General features: G+C 42.6%; 1 protein-coding gene across 10 annotated transcripts in view; it reads right to left on the reverse strand.

Annotated features, from left to right (window-relative positions):
- RIOX2 (ribosomal oxygenase 2) overlaps positions 1-9,714 on the reverse strand; it is a 27,675-nt gene extending 17,961 nt beyond the window's left edge. For 3 of the 10 annotated variants that reach the window (XM_007986120.3, XM_073009673.1, XM_038002412.2), the window contains exons 1-2: positions 9,647-9,714; positions 4,427-4,897 (exon numbers count right to left, since the gene is read on the reverse strand). In XM_007986120.3, coding sequence (XP_007984311.3) covers positions 4,427-4,858 — 432 coding nt within the window. In that variant the 5' untranslated portion in view covers positions 4,859-4,897; positions 9,647-9,714. Of the gene's footprint in view, positions 1-4,426; positions 4,898-8,854; positions 9,047-9,179 lie in introns of all 10 variants that reach the window. The other 7 variants (XM_038002414.2, XM_038002411.2, XM_073009674.1 and 4 more) reach the window with 4 other exon arrangements.
- Positions 9,715-20,634: the final 10,920 nt, after the last annotated feature.

Here is a 20,634-nt window from a genome sequence, read left to right on the forward strand (position 1 = left end):
AAAGACAGTACTATCATTACTTTCAGTTTAGAGAGGGTACCATCATTATCTTCAGTTTACAGACAAGGAAACTGAGGCATGAGAACATGCAACTAGTAAACAATGGAACCAGGATTCAAATTCAGGCAGCATGGCTCCAGAGTCCGTACCTTTCAGATAATTTGAGAAAAGACAAATCACACAGGACACTAAAGAGACTGAAGTTTTAAACATATGAATGTACAGTGCCTGGCACACAGACTGCATGACAACATATTTAAATATTTGCTGAGCAAACCGATGACCACAGCTTGGGAGTCCCTTCTACCACAGGAGTGAAAAAGAATCCACGGTATTAAAAACATCAACTGGGAAGAACTGGGTCAGTACGAAAAAAGACTTTTTTAAGACACAGTCTGCTCTGTCACCCAGGCTGAAGTGCAGTGGTGTGATCACAATCACAGTTCACTGCAGCCTCGACATCCCAGACTTAAATGATCCTCACATCTCAGCCTCCCAAGTAGCTGGGACTACGGGTGCATGCCACCTTGCCCGGCTAAGTTTTTTCTTTTTTTTGTTTCTTTTTGTAGAGATGGTGGTCTCACTTTGCTGCCCAGACTGGTGTCAAACTCTTGGATTCAAATTATCCTCCTACTCTGGCCTCCCTAAGTGCTAGGATTACAGATACGAGCCATGGACTTAGCCAAGGACATCTTTATACAGACCACTGGGCGTCTCTATTTATAGATCTCAGAGTTTCTACTTAACACAGAAAAAATAATTCAATATCATCTGAATAGCTCCAAAGAGTTAACAGAGCTCCAAAAGGGCCTAATTTATTTCAGGGAAAGGCCAACAGGACCTGGTTCTGCAATTATTTTTATATAGTAACTGGAACCACTAGAAAACCAGGGCTTCTCTCTCTCTCTCTCTCTCTCTGATGGTATGAGAGGTCTTTCAGAACTGTGTAGGTGATTTTATGGTTCCCGATCCAACTCTCAGGGTCTGTAACTGATGAATATGTCTCTTTTCTTCTTAAAGGTTACTGAAAATGCTATCAATGGCACCATTTTTCTATTTCACCAGGACCTTTAGCCTCTGAATCTGCCAACCGTGGCCTACTAGAAGAGATCTGGAGCCAAACCACCTCGGTTCAAGTTATAATTACAAGCAAGGTGACTTCAGTTGTTTATCTTTAAGATAACGATATTACCAGTCCCACTCAAACGCTGTGGCGAACAGCATCAAACAACTTATCACAAATCCTATTTAAACTGCAAAGCAGTACACAAGCGATATTGCTTTACGAACATTGACTCAAGCACAAACAAGGCTCCTGAAACCTGTCTTCTCCTTTACCACAGGACTCCATATCCGGCGAGTCCAAGGAGGAACTAGAACAATGAAAGGGAGAAGCCGGAAGTCTCTCTCTTGGCTGGCTGTGACCTCCTCTCTCCACTGACCTACCCCTCGGAATCCAAACTCAAGGCCATGGCTAAAAGAGAAGTCCGCGTATATGCCTAAAGAAAGGCAAAAGCAAACATACAAAAAGCCCCACTAAATTTCAATTTACATCTTTCAAAGTATGGTAGGAAAATGCCTTAAATTTGAAGTCAGAAACCCTTATCAGCTTGGAATAGCTACGGAAAGGTCACATCTGTGAACTCCAGTTTTTTCACACAGAAAATGGAGTCCACAGCCAGGTGCAGTGGCTCAGGCCTATAATCCCAGCATTTTGGGAGGCCAAGGCAGGTGGATCACAAGGGCAGCAGTTCGAGGCCAGCCTGGCCAACATGCTGAAACCCCATCTCTATGAAAGAAAAAAAACAAAACCAGCCAGGTGTGGTGGCATGCACCTGTAATCCCAGCCACTCAGAAGGCTGAGGCTCCAGAATTGCTTGAACCCAGGAGGCGGAGGTTGCAGTGAGCCGAGATTGCGCCACTGCACTCCAGCCTGGGTGGCAGGGCAAGACTCTGTCTCAAAAAAAAAAAGAGAGAGAAAGAGAAAAAAAGAAAATGGAACAAAAGCTGTCCTATTTCAAATGCCTGTTAGAAAGTTCAAAAGTTTAACTATATGAAATTACTTGGTAAAGTCTAGTCTGCTAAGCAAAATGCAAATAATTGTGATAATTCCTCTCACCAGGACTTTTAATATATGGATTACCGAAAGCAAGTGCAAACAACTTATTATGGCTCCCTGGTTGCCCCCTTACTCATTTTTAAACTAACTATACTAATAAGCTGTGCACAGTCTGAGACCCAATAAACAAAGGGTGGCATGTTCACTCTAACAGTCTCTCAACCTGGCCAGGGATAAACTGCTTCTAGACTTCCTCTATTCTGATGTTAATAAGCCCATTACTAAAGAAACACACACAATGCCAAACCACCTCATAATATAGTACTTAGAATCCAGACTCTAGTGGAAGAGAGTGAGCTCCTATGGCTTACAGGTCTCTCCAGTACGGGTGGTAGAAAGAGATTTAAAAAAAAAAAAAAAAAAAAAAAGGCCCAGCACAGTGGCTCATGCCTGTCATCCCAGCACTTTGGGAGGCTGAGGTGGGTGGATCACCTGAGGGCAGAAGTTCAAGACCAGCCTGGCCAACATGGTGAAACCCTGTCTCTACTAAAAACACAAAAATTAGCCGGGCATGGTGGTGTGTGCCTGTAATCCCAGCTACTAGGTGGGCTGAGGCAGAAGGATCACTTGAACCCGGGAGGCGGAGCCTGCAGCGAGCCGAGATCATGCCACTGCACTCCAGCCTGGGCAACAGAGCGAGACTCAGCCTGAGGGAAAAAAAAAAAAAAAAAAGGCACATCCTAGTCTGGCCTGAGGGCTGAATTTGGGCTGAGAAAGCTCATCTTTCCTGCTTTAATAAAGTCAGCCAGAACCTAGTCAACAAGGCAAAAGAAACAGGTTCTTGGACACTAGAATCCCAGACGAGGAATGTGCAGGGCTTTAGCGGATGAACAGAGAAAAGTCCTGGGGGGAGATGATTCTAAAGTAGAGAAATGACAGCCACAGTGGAGACCACACATATGCCAAACATCACCTCTCTGCTGGTCTATGACCAAAGTACACGCAATCAAATTCACTGAATTCATTTATGTTTAGCGTTTTCAGGTTTCTAAAAACCACTCTTACAGTGCTACTTCTAGTCAAGGACTAGCTCAGCGAGAAGCATTTTATTGATGGTGTCCATATTTTCTGAATTCAAATCATAACTTGGTCTGACAAATGATTTGTAAATTCTTTTTGAGTGCCTAGGCCACAAGGTTAGCATTTCAGGGACATTTCAACTTCGTATGATTGCTTGAGATGGAATAGCTGGAATCAGGACTTGTCTTGAATCTAAGAGTACTCATACTTCATACAGAGTATGAATAGGTTCAAGATCTTTTAGACAAGAAAGAAAGGGAGGGGTATTCACCAGATGAAGGCCAGTGGGATGTAACAAGCCACCTCAAGTTAAATCACTGGAAACACTATTGGTAACTGACAACAGAGCCTCAGAAACCATCAATAAAGCCAGAATTCATTCCTCTCAATATGGAACCTCACAAACCCCGCTCTTTCTCCTCCCATGTTGCCATTTTGACTTAACGGAGGGTCACAGAAGGGGGTTTCTGAATGGGGATAAAAGTTTATCTAAAATTCAGACCAGCCCCTCACCTGTTCTGGGCCATCTGTCATGAGATGAGATACAGATCTCAAACCTTGAGGAAAACAAATTAGCTCATACTAAATCTGCATTTTATAAATGTAGAAACCGAGCATAGAGGAGGCAAATTATTTCCCAAATGTTAATCCCTGATATGGAAAAAAAGTTAAAAATTTGCCAGTCCTCTGCATTTGCAAAGCAAAGATTTCCTCCATCTATGAAGCCTTACCAGGAGCAGTTCCAGGACCCTGTACCTCAATGTCACCCATTCGGGTGTCATTAAGGGTGAAGTCTCTTTATCGAACTTGCATCTAGCATGTGATCTGGTCATAGCTCTGAAGCCTCTATTTAGACGCAGGCAGTAAAGGGAGGCAACTTCGGGAAAAAATGATCACCTTGATGCTATCATGCCTTAAATTACGGTGATGTGACAAACCAAATAGAAATGTCTATCATATAGAAAAACATAAACTGGCTCACAGAACATACTCCTGCAGTTGTACTGCCACTTTAATGACTTTATAAACTTGCAGTATAGTTTTTGCAGCTCGATGATACCCTACAGTGTCTACCCTGAGTTGCTGGAGTTTCTAACAGTTTAGCCAAAACATAACACATAATCTTAACCCTAGTTAGAATGCATTTAGACCAAAGAGGTGCTACCCCTTCTCAAACTGGCAGGAAGCTAACCATCATCAAACTACGTCTTCACCCTTGAGCTGGTATGTGGCCAAATGTTAGTACTTTAAAATGTATGAAGATTCTGCAATGAGGAAACTGGTTACCTTAAATCTCTGAGGTTGGTGAAACTGAATCGTTGCCCTTTTCTGATCAAAATCTTTTCTCAGCTGAAGAAAGTGTGCTTTGCCATCTTTATTTAAAACCTTCTTCTTCCCATTGACACACCGGCAGACATTCACGTCTCTTCCATAGTACATTCCCCGGCTGCACAGACTCTTCAGATCTGTTAGCTTGAACAGGGACCCATAGTATGTGGCCAGTGCGGGGTCATCTCTCTGAATGAGAAGGGGCTTCTGCTCCCAGAATTCCTTGAAAAAAGTCTCTGTCTTGATGGGCGAGATTAAACTTTCAAAGAGACTACTGGGACTGTCAAAGTTTAAAGCTGAAGGCCGCCCAGCTGCTTCTACCTTCATCTGCTTACAGGGAACCGGGCCCTCTTCCTTCCCACTCCCTGCAGGCTTTGCTTTCTTTGGCATCGTTCTGTCTTCAAGACAAAGCAATAAAGAAATGCAAACCTGCCAAAAGAACAAAACACACATGGTTAGGTGCCAGGATTGGTGTTAGTGGATCGCGCGCACACACAACTGAATGACCACTACACCTTCATGAGAACTCTCATAGGTCAAAGCTACTTCCCCCAGGAGAGGAGACAGCCTTAAGCCAATGTCATTTCTTGTAAGATATGATTCAGCCTCAACCACCACTCAGATGACATATTCATCTAAAGAAGAACGTGTTTTTCTTTTACGCAAGCACTATGTCATGGTATTATTTATTAGGCAGTATAATTATCCCAAATAAACCTATTCAACTGTCTCAGCAGTTCCTACCCATAGGTTCAGCCTGTGGCCCTTGACACAGCAAAGTCAAATATCTTGGATTTGGCTCCCATCAGCATCAGGGCCCACATCTAATTAGATGTACTCTGAGTTACAAACATTTGACTAGAGAACAACTAACAGCCGCCCACTTCCAGGTGCTCCTCACCGCAGCACCACCCCAACTGTTGCGCAGGTCAATCAATGCACCCTGGACCCACAGTGTCTCCTGGTGGCTGGAGCAGGCCACTGCCTTCTCCTGTCTCCACTAACCACCTGAACCTCCTCACTTCCAACTCTGAGCTTATTCCTGAAAACTGCCACTTGTATCAAAAACTCCCCTTCGTTTAAAGAAACAAATAAAGCCCCTAAAGGCTAAAAAGTGAAGGTTAAAAGCAGTTACATCTAAAGTCTTGAAAAAACTATAACTTTTTAACTGAAGATATTAAGTAATACCAATATCATTAACCCCTAACACAGCACTTCTCCAACTTTAATGTGCACACAGATCGCCTGAGCATCTCAATAAAATGCAGGAGACGATTCACTAGCTCCAAGGTGGAGCCTGAGATTCTACATTTCTAACAGGCTCCCAGGTGATGCTTCTGCTGCTGACACGGCTGAGTAGCAGAAGCCACTCAGCCAAGCCTTGCAAAGCTCCTTCAGAACTGCCTCCAAACCACTACTATTGATACTTAAAGGCTAGGTCTCCCTCATCTGTTTCCAAGAACTGTAATTCAAATTATTCAAATTTCCTGAGACTGCAAAATTCTATCTTAAAGTCCTTTCCCCCCGGGAAGAGACTCCACTGCTTTCAGCAGATTCTTAAAGGAGTCCCTATCTCCCGACAAGGTGAAGAACCACTGTGCTTATAAAAACCAAAATTTCTCAGAGACTTGTTATTTATACATGGTAGAGTTTCCTACTTTGGCGAGTTATCAGAATTGCAAGAATACTGTTCTCTGCTCTTTTGTCATTAGAACTAAGCAGTATTTCAGCTACACTGTAGACTAAGTGGAATTAATGTTTTGGCCTGGGAAGTAAGCATCCTGGAACGATGCGTTGCATACTGTGTGATGTGTTGCGACTTATGAAAGAACCTTGAGAATGAAACCCAGATGTAAACTGAACAGATTAAGAAAGGAAATGTCAAAATATAAAACCCTCTAAACAGCTCAGTTCCTTCAAAAGGCCAAGTGCTTTTGATAAGGAAACCCAGGACATGGTGGAAAACGAATACAAATGGATACTAAAATCCTACAGGAGAAGGGTAAAGCTTTAAGCTTAGGAAAAAAAATAAACTTTAGTGTTTAGGATATGTGGTCAGTAAGACACATTTTCTGAAAATGTTTCCTTTAAGTGAAACAGACCAGCTTGAATTCTCAAGGAAAGAACTAAGGCTTCGGGAAGGCACAGCATAGCTAGTACATGGAACTCTCAAGTGATGTAGAAATACAAAGAGATACAAAAATGGATTCGGCAAGGGGTCCTGCTTATGCAGAAGAGGTTCCACAGCAGGCCTGACTGCTATCCTTTGAAACTGCAGCTTGTGGCCGACGTCTGAGAACTTAAGATTTTGGGAGAGTTTCCACCACGATTAACTGATAGGAGTGGCTCACCATGCCTAAAATGTACAATCATTATGGTTTATACCAACACCTACTTTCCTCTAGGAGTCTGGAAATGTTGGTATGTGCCAGGCAGGGGTGGCCTAAGTGATCAGCCCCCAGTAAAAGCCCTGGGCACTGCATCTCTAACAAGCTTCCCTGGGTGGCAACATTTCACAAGTGTTGACACAACTAGCTGCTGCAGCAACTGAGCGCAGCCGGTGCGGCCGCTCGAAGACCCTTGGAGTCTTGCACTGGGTCTCCCCAGAACTTCACGTATGTGCCTCTTCCCTTTGCTGACTGTGCTTGGCATCCTTTCCCTGTAATAAATCAGCCAAGTCCTCCTAGCAAATTGCTGAACTAAGGATGGTCTTGGGGACCACACACATTGCTCACGTTTAATTTTTAAAAACCTAGATGGGTTTATTAGGTTTGTATTACTAAAGGCACCCTATACAGTAATTTTATATTCAACCACACATCTCTTATCGCTCACAATTGTTCCGTTTAAAATTGAAGGGGAGAGAGCAGCAGGAAGATGCAAACGAAAAGCTTGTTTTCTTTAAGCATAATATATAAATACAGTATAAGCACATTCACCAGAAAGTGTGGCTAAACAAAGAATGCAAAACACTTATGCTGAAAAAAAATCACTTAAAAGAATCTTTCCCATCTACAATAACTAACAAAATATACCCCAATACTGTGTAACAAACGCTCTCCTTAGAATATAAATTTCACTACCCATACTGCAAAAAGTTACATCATTTGTTTCTCTATGTTCATATTGAAATGATTTAAGGCTCAGTTAATTGGAGCCTAAGCTTAGAGTTTTCTGGGCAAATAAACTATTTCTCTGATTCTCACACTACTCATACTGTAAGACAACCGTTCCTTTTAACAGCTTTCTAGAGCAGAGGGAAGAATAGATGAAGCATCCTACCACATTAAACATATGAAAGTCTTAAGGTACACATCACAATTTCGGGAACAGCAAAAAGTAAAACACATTATCTTAGAATCCAATACTATAGTAATTAAAGAAGACAATGCTTTGTCTAGAATAGTACAGCCAACACAATCTTGCCTGTAAGCCTCAGAGAACACCCCAATAGGAGTAAATATTTCTATAAAATCACAGAAAAGTTTTTGAAGAGCAATGGTTTTCCATTTGAGTTGACTATAAGCATTAAATGTAAAAAGACTAAAAGACTTACGGTTCATACTTTGGTGACTACCCCACAGATAAACCCTATAAGAAAATCAATGTTGACAACCATACTATAGGTAACAGAGAGTCAGTATATTTTAAAGGTACCCTAAACTCCTTTTCCATAAAATTTGAGGACATGAAGACGTGAGGAAGCTCTTGAAGGAAAGGATTCGTATATCCCCAGAAACAAGCACGGTGTGGTACATAGGTCCTCAAGAAATGTTTGCTGAATTTTTCACGTTTTCATCTTTTGTCTGTATACAATTTTGGAGACAAATCACAAAGGCCTTACACAAAACAGTTATGGAAAAAACAGATGGTTTGTGCAGAGGGGATTATTTTTCTGATGGCAGCTGTCACTTCAGGATTCAACAGTATCATAAAAGCTAAAAGGCACTTTAGACATCAGTAGTTACTACTAAAGCGGGGGAGGGAAGTATGAGTTTCCACATCCCCTGGGCACTGTTTTACCGAATGTAGTTCAGAGTTACCAGCAAGGTTGTTAGCATGCAAATTTCTGGGTCCCTTATCAAGACCACTGGATTGCCACTTCTGATGGCTGCGGCCCAGAAATCTGCATCAACATAATACGCTCTCTAGATGAATTTTAGGTCCACTAATGGAGGACAACAATCAAACGCAGCTCAGTTAAACACACACGGCTGTCAGAAATTATATATTGTTTGTAACAAGGTTGCCCAGACTGACCTAAAACATTTCTTTTTGGCTCAGACATGTTAATCAATCCAGAGGGAAAACTGGTACTCCTATTGACCTAAAGGGGTGATAAGTAGCTATTTTTTAGTTTGATTTTAGAGAGGAAACGGACTATACCTCAATGTATTTTGGTGACCTTGATGTTACAAAGCTTGATGTCCTGGAGGCAAAAATCAGCACCAGCAGAAGCAGCTGGGTCAGTCAGGTTCCTCCACTCAAAGATGAGCCCAGTGACATGAAACCCGAGGCACCAGATTTACAGCTAATGAGTGGTAAAATCAGATCCTCTATCCTCCCAGTCTATCCTTCCTGAAAACAGTGAATAACCTGGTCTCAGTAACCTGTTGGACAACCCAGCTGTCGGCCAATCGTTGTGGAATTATTTGCTGGTAAATGAATTGGAAGCATATGATGTAATGCAGCTGCCCTTCTCCCCACACACCTGAACTTCAGGTTTCCCAGCTGTAGAGCGTGTCTCTTAGGCCCGACCTGACGCCTGGCGGCGCAGCCCACGTGGAGGCCGCGCTCGTAGAGGCAGTTCTGCCACCACCGGGCGGAAGCCGGCACCACCCTCCTTGCCAAACCTCCAAACTTTCTGCGCGCTCGTAACCGGGGTCGCGACCATTAGCAGGGCACTTGTGCGACTCTCTGTGCCCAAGGCTTCCGCGACCATACCCCTAGATCCGGGCTGCACCCACCCTGCCCCGGTCTCCGGGGAGGTGGGGCGCCTGGGCGCGCGTCCCAGGTCCGGCAACCATAAAGCCTGCCACCGAGGCTTCCCGCCGGCCGGCAGGTCTCCCACACCCGCACCCGGGCCCAGGTGCCTAAAGCAGCAGCGCGCGCCCCGCGGGATCCGGCACGACCAGGTGTGCCCCGGCGCTGGGCTGCCAGCTAGAGCGCCCCACTCACCCGGCACGGCCTGTTGCGCGCGGCCGCGAGCCCACTGCGCGACGGCGCGGCGGCTGGAGGCGGGGCGGCGTGGGCACGCTCCGGGCGGTGCTCCAGCCCCCGCCCCGCCACGCCGACCAGCCAGTGGTGGGAGCCCCGGGGCCTGGCTACACCGCGGTGTTCCGTGTTCACGCCCGGGCGTTTCTTTAGTCCATATGGAAGGAGATAAATGATAAATCGCCTTTTTTTTCTCTCTCTCTTTTTTTTTTTTGCTATGTGAGACCAGGTCTCACTCTCCCCAGGCTAGAGTGCAGTAGTGCGCTCTTGACTCACTGCAACCTCCACCTCCCGGGCTCAGGCGATCCTCCTGCCTCGGCCTCCCAAAGTGCTGCATTATAGGTGTGAGCCACCCACCCGACTCTCTTTTTTTTTTTCTTTTAACTTGGGGCGGGAGGAGGGGTTTGGGGGAGCGTGTTGCTGCAACCCCGCTCCTTTTATGAATAGAGAAACAGGCCTGAAGAGGGAATACCAGCTGTACAAGTTTAGGGAGTTGGTGGTCCGGATTCTCCCATGGCTTTCTTATGGGCTACACAATGCTGATTTGTACAAGCCGAGTGTCATTTATATCATCTCGCTCCGGGAGAGAGAATCAATCCTGGTTTTAAAAGATAGTGGAAATTCGTTGCGACTATGGCTATAGAAACAAAGAAGAATTGCAGTTATTTGAGTCCTTTCGGCCTAACACTCCCTGCTTTGGAACATTTGGATCCGGTCGGGAGGCACAAATGAGTGGGCAGGGAAATGAGTGGCGGGCCTGTGCCTTTCTTTGCTCTGTAGACAGCCAGAGGACCCAGAGGAAGTCGGTATTTCATTCTGTCAAGGTAACTGAGACCAGTGGCTGCTTCTAATGGTCAAGTGGCACATGAGCAGATGGGAACAAAGTACACCCTTGTCTAACATTTGTCTAAAACTAACAATAATAGCAAGTCTTGAATTGAGTTCTTCCTGGCTATAAGGCACCACGCTGGGTGTTTCAAATACTCCTCACTTCATCCTCACCACAACCTTGCAATTACCTCCATTTTACAGTTGAGGAAACTGAGTCAGGAGAGGTTAACTAACTTGCACAAGGTCACACAGCTAGGAAGATGCAGAAACAAGATTACAGCCAAATCAGTCAGTCAACTGCTGGTCTTTTTCACGTTTTACTAACACTTGTGTAACTAGTAAGCTTCCTGGCAGGTTCCAGTTGGAAAAACTCAAGGCTAACATCAAATTTAGCCCTTACAGGAAAAAAAAAATAGCCAACAACAAAAATCACTAGTTGATATGATATTGGTGATGTACTTTGCTCTTTATTTTGACTGCAGAGTATCTATTCAAGATAATATAGAATAATATTGCTGTTCCTGGGATTCAGATAAAGGCACATTCTCATACGTCCACCAGTCGGAAAAACAGTACTGTTGTAGAAAAAAGTTACAACGTCAACATAAAATACCATTTTCTCAGCATATAAAATGGCCCTAGGATGTCTAACAGAACAAAAGTACATATTGAAGTCAACTCTGCGGGGGGAAATCATACATCTTGTGTAGGAGTTCCTCTAAGGCAAAATTAGTCTATCAGTATGTTCTCTCTGATTTTTTTCATTATAATTCCGATTTCTTAGCATAGCAAGCAAAAAAGTCATGATAGTTCCATCTTCAGACCTAAACAGTGCCTATCATGCCTGTGAAGAAAAGGAGGAGAGGCCGGGTGTGGTGGCTCACGCCTATAATCCCAGCACTTTGAGAGGCTACATGGGTGGATCACCTGAGGTCAGGAGTTCAAGACCACCCTGGCCAACATGGTGAAAACCTGTCTCTAACATAAATACAAAAAAATCATCCAGGCGTGGTAGTGCCGGCCTGTAATCCCAGCTACTCAGGAGGCTGAGGCAGGAGAATTGCTTGAACCAGGGAGGTGGGGGTTGCAGTGAGCTGAGATTGCGCCACTGCACTCCAGCCTGGGCAACAAGAGCAAAACTCTGTTTCGGAAAGAAAAAGAGAAAGAAACTTAGTTTGTGCTTGGGCGACAAGAGCAAAATTCTGTCAGAAGGAAGGAAAGAAGGAAGGGAGGGAGGGAGGGAGGTGAGGAAGTAAGGCTGGGGTGGGATGGGATGGGAGTGGAGAATGGCTTGCAACCTTGCCTGAGAGGAGGAAGAGGAGGTGAGGAAGTAAGGGTGGGGTGGGATGGGAGTGGAGAATGGTCTGCAACCTTGCCTGGGAGGCTTCTAGAATATGTGGCCTTCCTAAATGTATTGTTTCTGGGTTTGTTTGTTTGTTTGTTTGTTTTGGAAAAGTTCTTCCGGAGAACAAGATGCAGATTGCTATCCAGTTCCCACCAGAGGTTCATTTAAGTCAGTTATTTTGTTTCTGTAATTAATTTTCTCATGAAAACAATGCTGTAGATGGCAGCTCTCAAGATCTGCCGGGAAAAGACTTTAGAAGCCTCCAGATTTCTGAATCAATGGACTAGCGCTCCTCCTCTGGATCTGGGGAACAAGATGCCAAGGAGACAGGAGAAAGGAGAGAATTCCCTTCATGTCTTGGTCATAAATCCAGAAACAGACTTGTCCATGAGCCTTATAAAATAAGTTACATTTCGGAAGAGGTGCTTGATGCTCACACCCTTTGGGTTGCTTTGTTAAAAGACTCTTTTAGAGCCAAGTTTGTCTTCCGCTTCTGTTGTCTCTTAGGCTCTTCTTCCTGTAGAGCTTTTGGTTTTTAGCCACCTCACTGTGGCTCTGCATCTGTCCAGCCTGGGCATCAGGCTGCCAAAGTTCCTCCCTGTCCTACTCCCACCTCCAGTCACAATGATGCTGGGTGCAAAAAAAAATCTAAAAATGGTAGTGTGTAAATGTACTTTTTATGGTTATTAGATCTAACTCTGGAGGAGCCAGGTATATGAATTTGGAAAACTCTTTTTGCTAACATTCACTTTCCTCATTTATAAAGTAAGATTGCACCAGATGTACTGTGATATCCCTACTGGCACTCAAATTCCATAAGCTTACGGGTCCGTGCTCAAATATTCAAAAGGCATTAGAAGAAAAATCAGTCTGATTGGAATTACCTTCAGTCTATAAACACTGAAGAACTTATAAAATGATTAATATTTGTATGTTTGTTTAAAGCTTTATTTTATAATGCTACTGTGTCGTAAAGCTCCAGGCAACACACATTGCTTTAAACTATGTGAGTACTGCCCCCTATGTGTTTGTATTCACTTTGGTCCAGAAAATATCTAAACCACATCTTTCTTGTATATGACTTTAATATTTATACCACTATATTGGCCTAGCTTTTTAATATAAGGAAACAGACACATCAAAATTAAATAACTTGCTCAAAATTACATTTGATAATCCATGTTTTTCATTTGGGCTGCTATAAGAAAATGAATACCCAAGACTGGGTGGCTTATAAGCAACAAAAATGGACTTCTCACAGTTTCGGAGGCTTGTTCTCTAGTTCATAGACGACCCCTTCTAGCTGCATCCTCACATGGTAGAAGTGGCAAGGACTTCTGTGGGTCCTCTTTATAATCTCATTTATAAGGCTTTACCCTCGTGACCTAATCTCCTCCCACAGGCCCCACCTTCTGATCACATTGGTGATTCTGTTTCAGTGTATGAATCCAGGGTGGGGACAAACATTCAGACCATAGCACCAATACTGCCTATCGAGTAATATTCTTTGAACTTCTGTTTATGTTTCTCCAAAAGTGGTTAATTTCACCTAACTCAGAAAGATGCTGTGAGCTTCGGGTGAGATGGAGTAAGTAAAAAGAGTTTTAAAACTGTAAAATGCTATTCAGCATGAGAGGCATTACGGTTACATCCCATATGACATCTTGAACATGATTCCATAGAATGAATTAAATGCAGTTGGGCCTTTTATCCATGCATACTTCACTTAATTTACACAATTCATCAAGCAGGGCACCTTCAAATTCATGTCATATCACCATGGGATAATCTTGGTGTCTTAGTACCTTCAGAAAAGTCAAATTTGTTTGAGAATGACCCAGGCCGAGGTCTTTCAAGACTATACAGTTACGATACAGCTCATAGAACTCAACATATTCAACTTGATAACAAGCATACCATCATCGTTTGGGATTATATTTTGCATATTTATATAACTATGGTTTAAACTCGTTGGGAGCAAGAAATGTGCTGCTTTAATTCTGAGAACTGCAACAGAGTTCCTCACAGAGTAGTTACTCAGTGTTTACAAAATTCAATTGGGTAAGTATTCTTACTTTCTTTTCTTGCTTAGAGTCCAATTTCTTTTACAGCCTGTGCCTACAGGAAAGTTGGTGCTAGGCTGCATGACTTTTCTTAAATGATTCTGCAGACCTCCTTTCTCCAACAACCCAGCACTTGCAGGTGAAAATATGCCTCAGGATTTTCCAATCACTTTTCCTTACAGAGACGTTTTCTTACTTAACATGTTACCATAAATCTTGAAACTGACTTGCCCGTGATTCTTATAAAAATATATACTCCTGCAGAGGTGCTTTCTGCTCATACTCTTTGGGTTGCTTTGTTAAAAGGTAAACAAGCTCCTATTGAAAATGTTTCCTACAAGACTGACAGAATGTATATATGGGTGAGGAGCCCCCAATGTTATGATGCCACATTAGTTTACTTATTTTCCTTTAAAATATCATAATGACCTAAAAATGACCAGCTAAAGTGGTACTAGTCAGGTACTGATGGGTCTGTTAATCAAGTTTTTTTTTAAACTTTCAAGGAAGAGAAAAATATACCTCATATAAACTGTTTCCGAATATAGAAAAGGAAAATAATTGAAAAAGAAAATTACAGACAAATGTTATTTATAAACCTAGAGGCATATAACCTCTGTGGGATTTTGACTGGAAATTTCAGTCAAATCCCCCAAACTGGAGACAATATTCTTATTTTTTATTTGTTCAACACTTGCCACTTTCCATTTTCCAGGCCCTTTTTAAAAACTGAGTACATAAACTTATTAATACACACGACAATCTAAAAGGAAGATACTATAACTCTCCAAGTTTTACATGTGAGGAAACTGAGGCACCAGGAAACTAAGTTATTAGGCAAAGATCACAGAGAAATAGGAGATAGAACCAAGATTTCAATGGATGCCACCTGGCTTTAGAGCAGGGTTTCTTAGTTTTGGTAATATTGACATTTTGGTCTGTAATTCTTTGTGTGGGAGGCTGTCCCATGCATTGCAGGATGTTTCACAGCATCCCTGGCCTCTACCCACCGAGTGCTGGTTGTTCTTCCACCCCTAGTTGAAACACCCTAAATTTATCTAGACATTACCGAATTTCTCCTGGGGGTACCTTCTACCCCAGCTTCTAATCTCACACTATACTGCAGTTAAACAGCACATTTAAATATATTCTCAAGAGGAGATGCTAGACATTGCCCTGTAGGGCTTACTGAAAAGACCCAAGACGGTCCTGTGACCATCACTCACATTCAGGCTATATAAAGAGAAGAAAAGTTAGGGGAAATTTGTGGAAGTAGGGAGTTTGGGGAATCGTAGATTTTCAGCCTAGCTGAAATTTCTATAGCATGTCCCTTCCTCCCCCAAGCCAAGTGACAGGGACTCCAGAGCCCAGGCAGGAAGGCTTGGATTCTCTGCAGGAGGGTGTCTGACTCGATGCTTGCTGAGCTGTAGGATCTGCTGGTCTGCTCTGGGCCTGCTGTCAGAGAAGATCCTACTGGGGTTGGCAAGTTCTTGCACCCCGGAGATATGGCCCTGGGAATGTGAAGGCTGCTTCTCACCTGGCATGTCCTGAAGAGAGAGTTGGCTGGTGACCTCATCATAGCACTCTGAGGCAAAAAGGCAGTGTAGGGGCAGCCTGCTCTCACACAGATTGTCATATCAAGGACCGTTGAACATCTTCTGGGCTGAGTGGTTGCTGTGGAAAGTAGTTAGGCTTGGACCACCTGGAAGGTGACAAAGAGAGTGGCATAGTGGACCAGGAAGCAGTGGGGTCCATTGGCCCAGACAGGAAAAGAGACACAGGGTCTCAGGCAGTCTGTCAGAGATCTCAAGGTTAATTTCAATAAACCCAGTACCTCCAAATCAACCTTCTCCTTGTCAACTAAAGAAAAAGCTAGACTTTCAAAGAATTAAGTTAATTTCATTTAGAATCTTACTGACTATTTCAACCAAGGAGAGCCTTTCAGAGTTCTGTTAGACTGTTCCAAAGCAGTGTTTCAACCCATACCTTATACATTACCTGGTGGAGGTTCCGTGCGTGTTCAGAAGTTACATAAAATGTACTCAGAAGTTACATTAGAGCAAAATCTCATCAAAGTTTGGGTACAAGAGTACATCTGGCTACAGATCATAAAGGTGTAATTATTAATCCCATCAGATGTTATCTTATGGACAGGAAGAGGCAAAATCTAGGATCACTGAACTTATCTTTTCTAAAAATGCAGTGATTCAGGCAAGAGATGTGGGAATCTGTGCTCTGTTCTGCTTATCATCTTCAAGGCATTCTTCCGGAGGGCTGCGCTTGTCACTGAGCCAGGGGTTTCTGAAGGTAGGCTGACAGGCAGAATGAGCAAACATTGCTTCTTCACAGCAAGGGCCATGTGGCTGGCCAGAAGCAGACATTTGCTACTTTATCTCACACCCTGCATCCCTTGAAAGCTTCCCCATTTGAATAGCTGTCACTGGGGCCAGCTACATAATTTGTGGGACCTGTTGCAAAATGAAAATATAGAGCCCCTTTTCAAAAGAGTGCCGTTAAAGGTACTAAAATATAAAACCATTCCCTTCTTTTGTCTCTCATTCTTTACTATCAGGGTGGCATCTTTTATTTGCTACTAAATGCCATGCTCTACCCTGGTGCAGGAAGGTGAGTGCCGACATTCATAGGTACCCAGGGCCCTGCAGGACCATCGGGTGCTGCTAAATTAAGAAAAAAAAAATCATAAAATTGGAAAGGAAAGGAGACTTTATTTCCCATAAAGGATTATACCCTGCAAGGTGCCCATCCCTCAGACAGGGAGGTGTGCCTCTGGTTAAGACCAGGGAAAGGCACTTTCAAAGGAGCTGGGCTGGGGGTAGGACCTTAATGCTGAACCAGTTGGCTAAACATACATGCCCAGCAGGTTATGGGAATAGCTATGAATATTCATGAAGGTGGTCCTGACACTTGCATATTGAACAAATATGCATGTATTTAATAACATATGACCCAGGTTCACTTTGAGGTGGAGACTTAACATTTAAATATATTGCAATTAGGCTCTGTATGTCAAGAAGTGTTTTTGGGATGCGAAGTCAGGCAAGTAAATAACCTCTGTAAGCCGGCCAGAGCTGGTCTATGGTTGGTGGTTTTCTTATCAGGAGAAAGTTACTGAAATCTTCTCTTGTCCAATCAAAGCTGAAGTTATGGCTGGTAGAATAGGAGGTCAGTTAGTTAGTGTCCAGTGCTAAGCTACAATTGTTTTAATACTGCTTATCTCAAGGCCAGTACTTGTTTAGCTGCTAGAGAAAAATAAAAACCTTGTAGCAGTTAGAACATAGTTTATTTTTCTTTAAGTACAGGGGTGAGTGTCTTAACCCTTGCGTGGCATGGCCTCAGGTCCTGTTTATAATTTGATACCTTATTGCCACGGAGTCTGCTCTGTCAGTCTTAAAATCTCTCTCTTTTTTTTTTTTTCCTTTTTGTGGAGAACGGGGTCTCGCTATATTACCCAGGCAGGTCTCGAACTCCTGGGCTCAAGCTATCTTCCCACCTCTGTATTTTGCCATACTTTCAGGTCAGTTGTATCAAAATCATAAAAGGGAGGGGCATAGAATGAGGCTTTTCTGACCTCCTGTTCCGTCATGGCCATGAACTCAATTTTAAGGATTTTCTGGGGTCCCTTTCCCCGCAGGGGGTTCTTTCAGTCAGGAAGGGGCTTAGCATTTTATTTTTTGTTTAGTGCCCACGTGTGTGCAGGAGCACGTGGTCATAGGCTGCTGCCATCTCCCACTGGCTCAACACTGCTGTGCCTGGCCAGGGATGGGAACATCAATCTCCCCAACCCTCAGCAGATGGGTGAACACCAAGAGATGGCAACCTCCCAGCCAGGACACACTAATTACTTGAATAGGGAGTGGGCAAGGGGTTTGCTCCAGCCTAGTGGCTCTCCAAACACACTGTAGCACTGACAGCCAAGGGCACAGCTGGCTGCCACCATGACCAGCCCCAAATGCTATGGAAAGTGCATCCCATCCCAGCTTTCTCTGCATCTGTGTCTAGGACTCTACCTGGGGCAGCAAGCAGCAGGGCATTGGGCCTGGCAGGAGAGGGGGTTGGGAAAGAGAGGTCCAGGACCATCCCACAAGGTGGGACAGAGGCAGAACTGCATGTGCCACACCCACATACCTGCAGTTTCTTCCCTTCTTCCTTCAGACTTCATTCACAAAACGAATTCTAAGATTAGATTATTATGAATTTCAAGATGGTGACTCCAAAGCATTAAACCCCAAGGGTGAGGCTCTTGGTGGACTGCATGCTCAGCCCTGCCTGCCACCTAGAGAACAGCAACAAACCAAGAGAGCTAAAGTACACATCATTAAGTAAATAGACTTCTGCAAGTTCTTTCCCTAATCCTCTCCATCCATTCCCCACTCCAAACCTGGTGGAATGAAGAAGGATGGGGGAGAGCTTTGTATTAAAGACCAGATTCTACCTTATTCCTTATTCCTAGGACAGTTTCCTCAGTCCAGGGTTGAGGCCTGAACTAGTTGGGAGGTGGGGGTAGGGAAAACACACTAAAATCAGACAAGGCTTTATAAATGACTCCTGATATCCCGAAAGCTGTGAGATCAGCCTGAGGTGTCAGCAAGAGGCAGAGAAAGAATAGCCAATAGAGCATATTTGACAGCAACTGGTGAAAAATAAAGCCATTTTCTGTCTGTACCTACTATAAGTTCAGGTTATTTTATATAAAACATGGTTCAGCAATATAATATGTATAGCTCACATTAACAAATTAGAACTCACCAGGAATTCCATCAGTACAACACATTACATAAAAGGGGTAAAAGATAACATCATGATAGAATCAAGTAATTCAAATAACTTGAGTGATTTGAAATGGGCTGATTATTTTGGTCAAAATGGCATGTTGTATTGATTACTTGGTGACCGACATGCAATTAATTGCTCCTACTGCACAGAGACACATTATCTTTTATACAAATGAGCAATAATAATCTGATTCCATTGATATAGACCAGGGTAGTATTCCAAATAATCAAATAGACTTTATACTATTTTCAAATTCAAATCTCCCCTGAAGATATACGCTATGGGACTTTAAGGACATCATTTTGTAGAGCAACCATATTTTAAACTTCTGTCCTTGTCTTTCTTTTACCTTTTTCTTCTTACCTGCTTCTAATTCATATTATCTTTATAAATCATATTCTGTTATTAAAGTTCCTTTTCACAAAACATTCTCATTCTCTTCTGTCTATCTGAACTGCATATTTATTTAAAAGCAATTTAGCTGGTCCCAAGGCTACTTTCCCATTGATTCACGATTTAATTTAGATATGACCTTACCCAAGATACAATCTAATTAAAAAAATATATTTTAAGTTATTTTGGGCAGTGTGATTGCTCCAAAAATTTATTTGATGTGTGGGTTTTTGTTTGTTAACACTTCTTCTTTGAAGTGCAAAATACTTGAAACACCTGCCTTGATGTTCTCTGTTGAATTAAAAGAAATTATGTAAGTGTAAGTACTTCCTCCCTTACTTAGGGTCCCTTGTTGAGTTAGCTAGTTTTGGAATTATTGGAACATATATGTCACTTTTAAAGGACACTGGCTTGTACCTCAAACTTCAGAAAGTCTTATTTCACAATACAAAATGTGTTTCAAAAGAGTTGCTAATGACATTATAATTTCATCTATTTTTGATTGTCTAAGGTAAGGAGGGGTCAACTAGCACCACAATTTTGTAGAAAAGCTTTGAAACACTCTTGCAGAAAATAAGTTTCTATAATGAACTGTACTGATCCTAGAATTAAGAATAATAGCAAATCCTTCAAATAACCTAACTTAATATTATATATAATGTTAATAAATAAAATGTAGTTCAGTCTTTCCTACAACAAACTAAATATCAGTATATTAAAAAGAAAGCTACTGTAATTTTTTCTTAGTGACTTTGTGAAATCTCTTTTCTACACTTGGCCCCATCATGGACCAGAAATAGCATTATGATTCAGCAGGGGACTGAAAGGGAGGAACAACTGACAATGTTGTCCTGACAATGCTGAACTTCATCTGAGCCTGTGTGTTCCTGGAAAGTATCAAAGGTCTGGAAATCCCCGCCACATTTTGTATTCTGAGAAATGACCACTCTGCTCTCATATATTCCAAGATCAGGCCCACCTCTACCCTTCCCCAGTGAATGTGACTCACTTGCATACCTGGCTCTTTGAAGTTCTTGACCTCCTTCCTTTTCTTTGAGATGTTTCTCATTAATAAATGCCCTTTCTATTGCAGTAAACTGAAAAAAAAAAATCATCTTCTTAAATGTCCAGTGCATTTTGTTTTTCATGGTTTCTTTAAAAGAGAGAAAAAAATTATGTTTAAGTTATTTGATAAATCCAGGAAAGAAAAAATTTGCAGTTGGAAAAGCAAGACACTTGAGTGTGATAGAGTGTTTTAAAGCAGTGTTTACAGAGAAAGACTAGGTGGCTCCATTCCATAAATGAGGTAGTTGGAATATAACATTGCCTGCTTTGCCTAAGGCCTTGCCAAGAAATAACAGCAGCACCAGTACAGAACTGATGTTGAAATAGCAGTTTTCATGTCACTTCTTTCTCTTGCTTCTTTGAGGGTGTTGTTTATTCTCATTGAAATGTTGATCATAATAATGGTTATAGAAATAAATATAAACAGATGTAATTCTTTCTCTAATTTATCTCCATGTGAA

The sequence above is a fragment of the Chlorocebus sabaeus genome, chromosome 22 (genome assembly GCF_047675955.1).
Source record: "Chlorocebus sabaeus isolate Y175 chromosome 22, mChlSab1.0.hap1, whole genome shotgun sequence".
Lineage (NCBI taxonomy): Eukaryota > Metazoa > Chordata > Mammalia > Primates > Cercopithecidae > Chlorocebus > Chlorocebus sabaeus.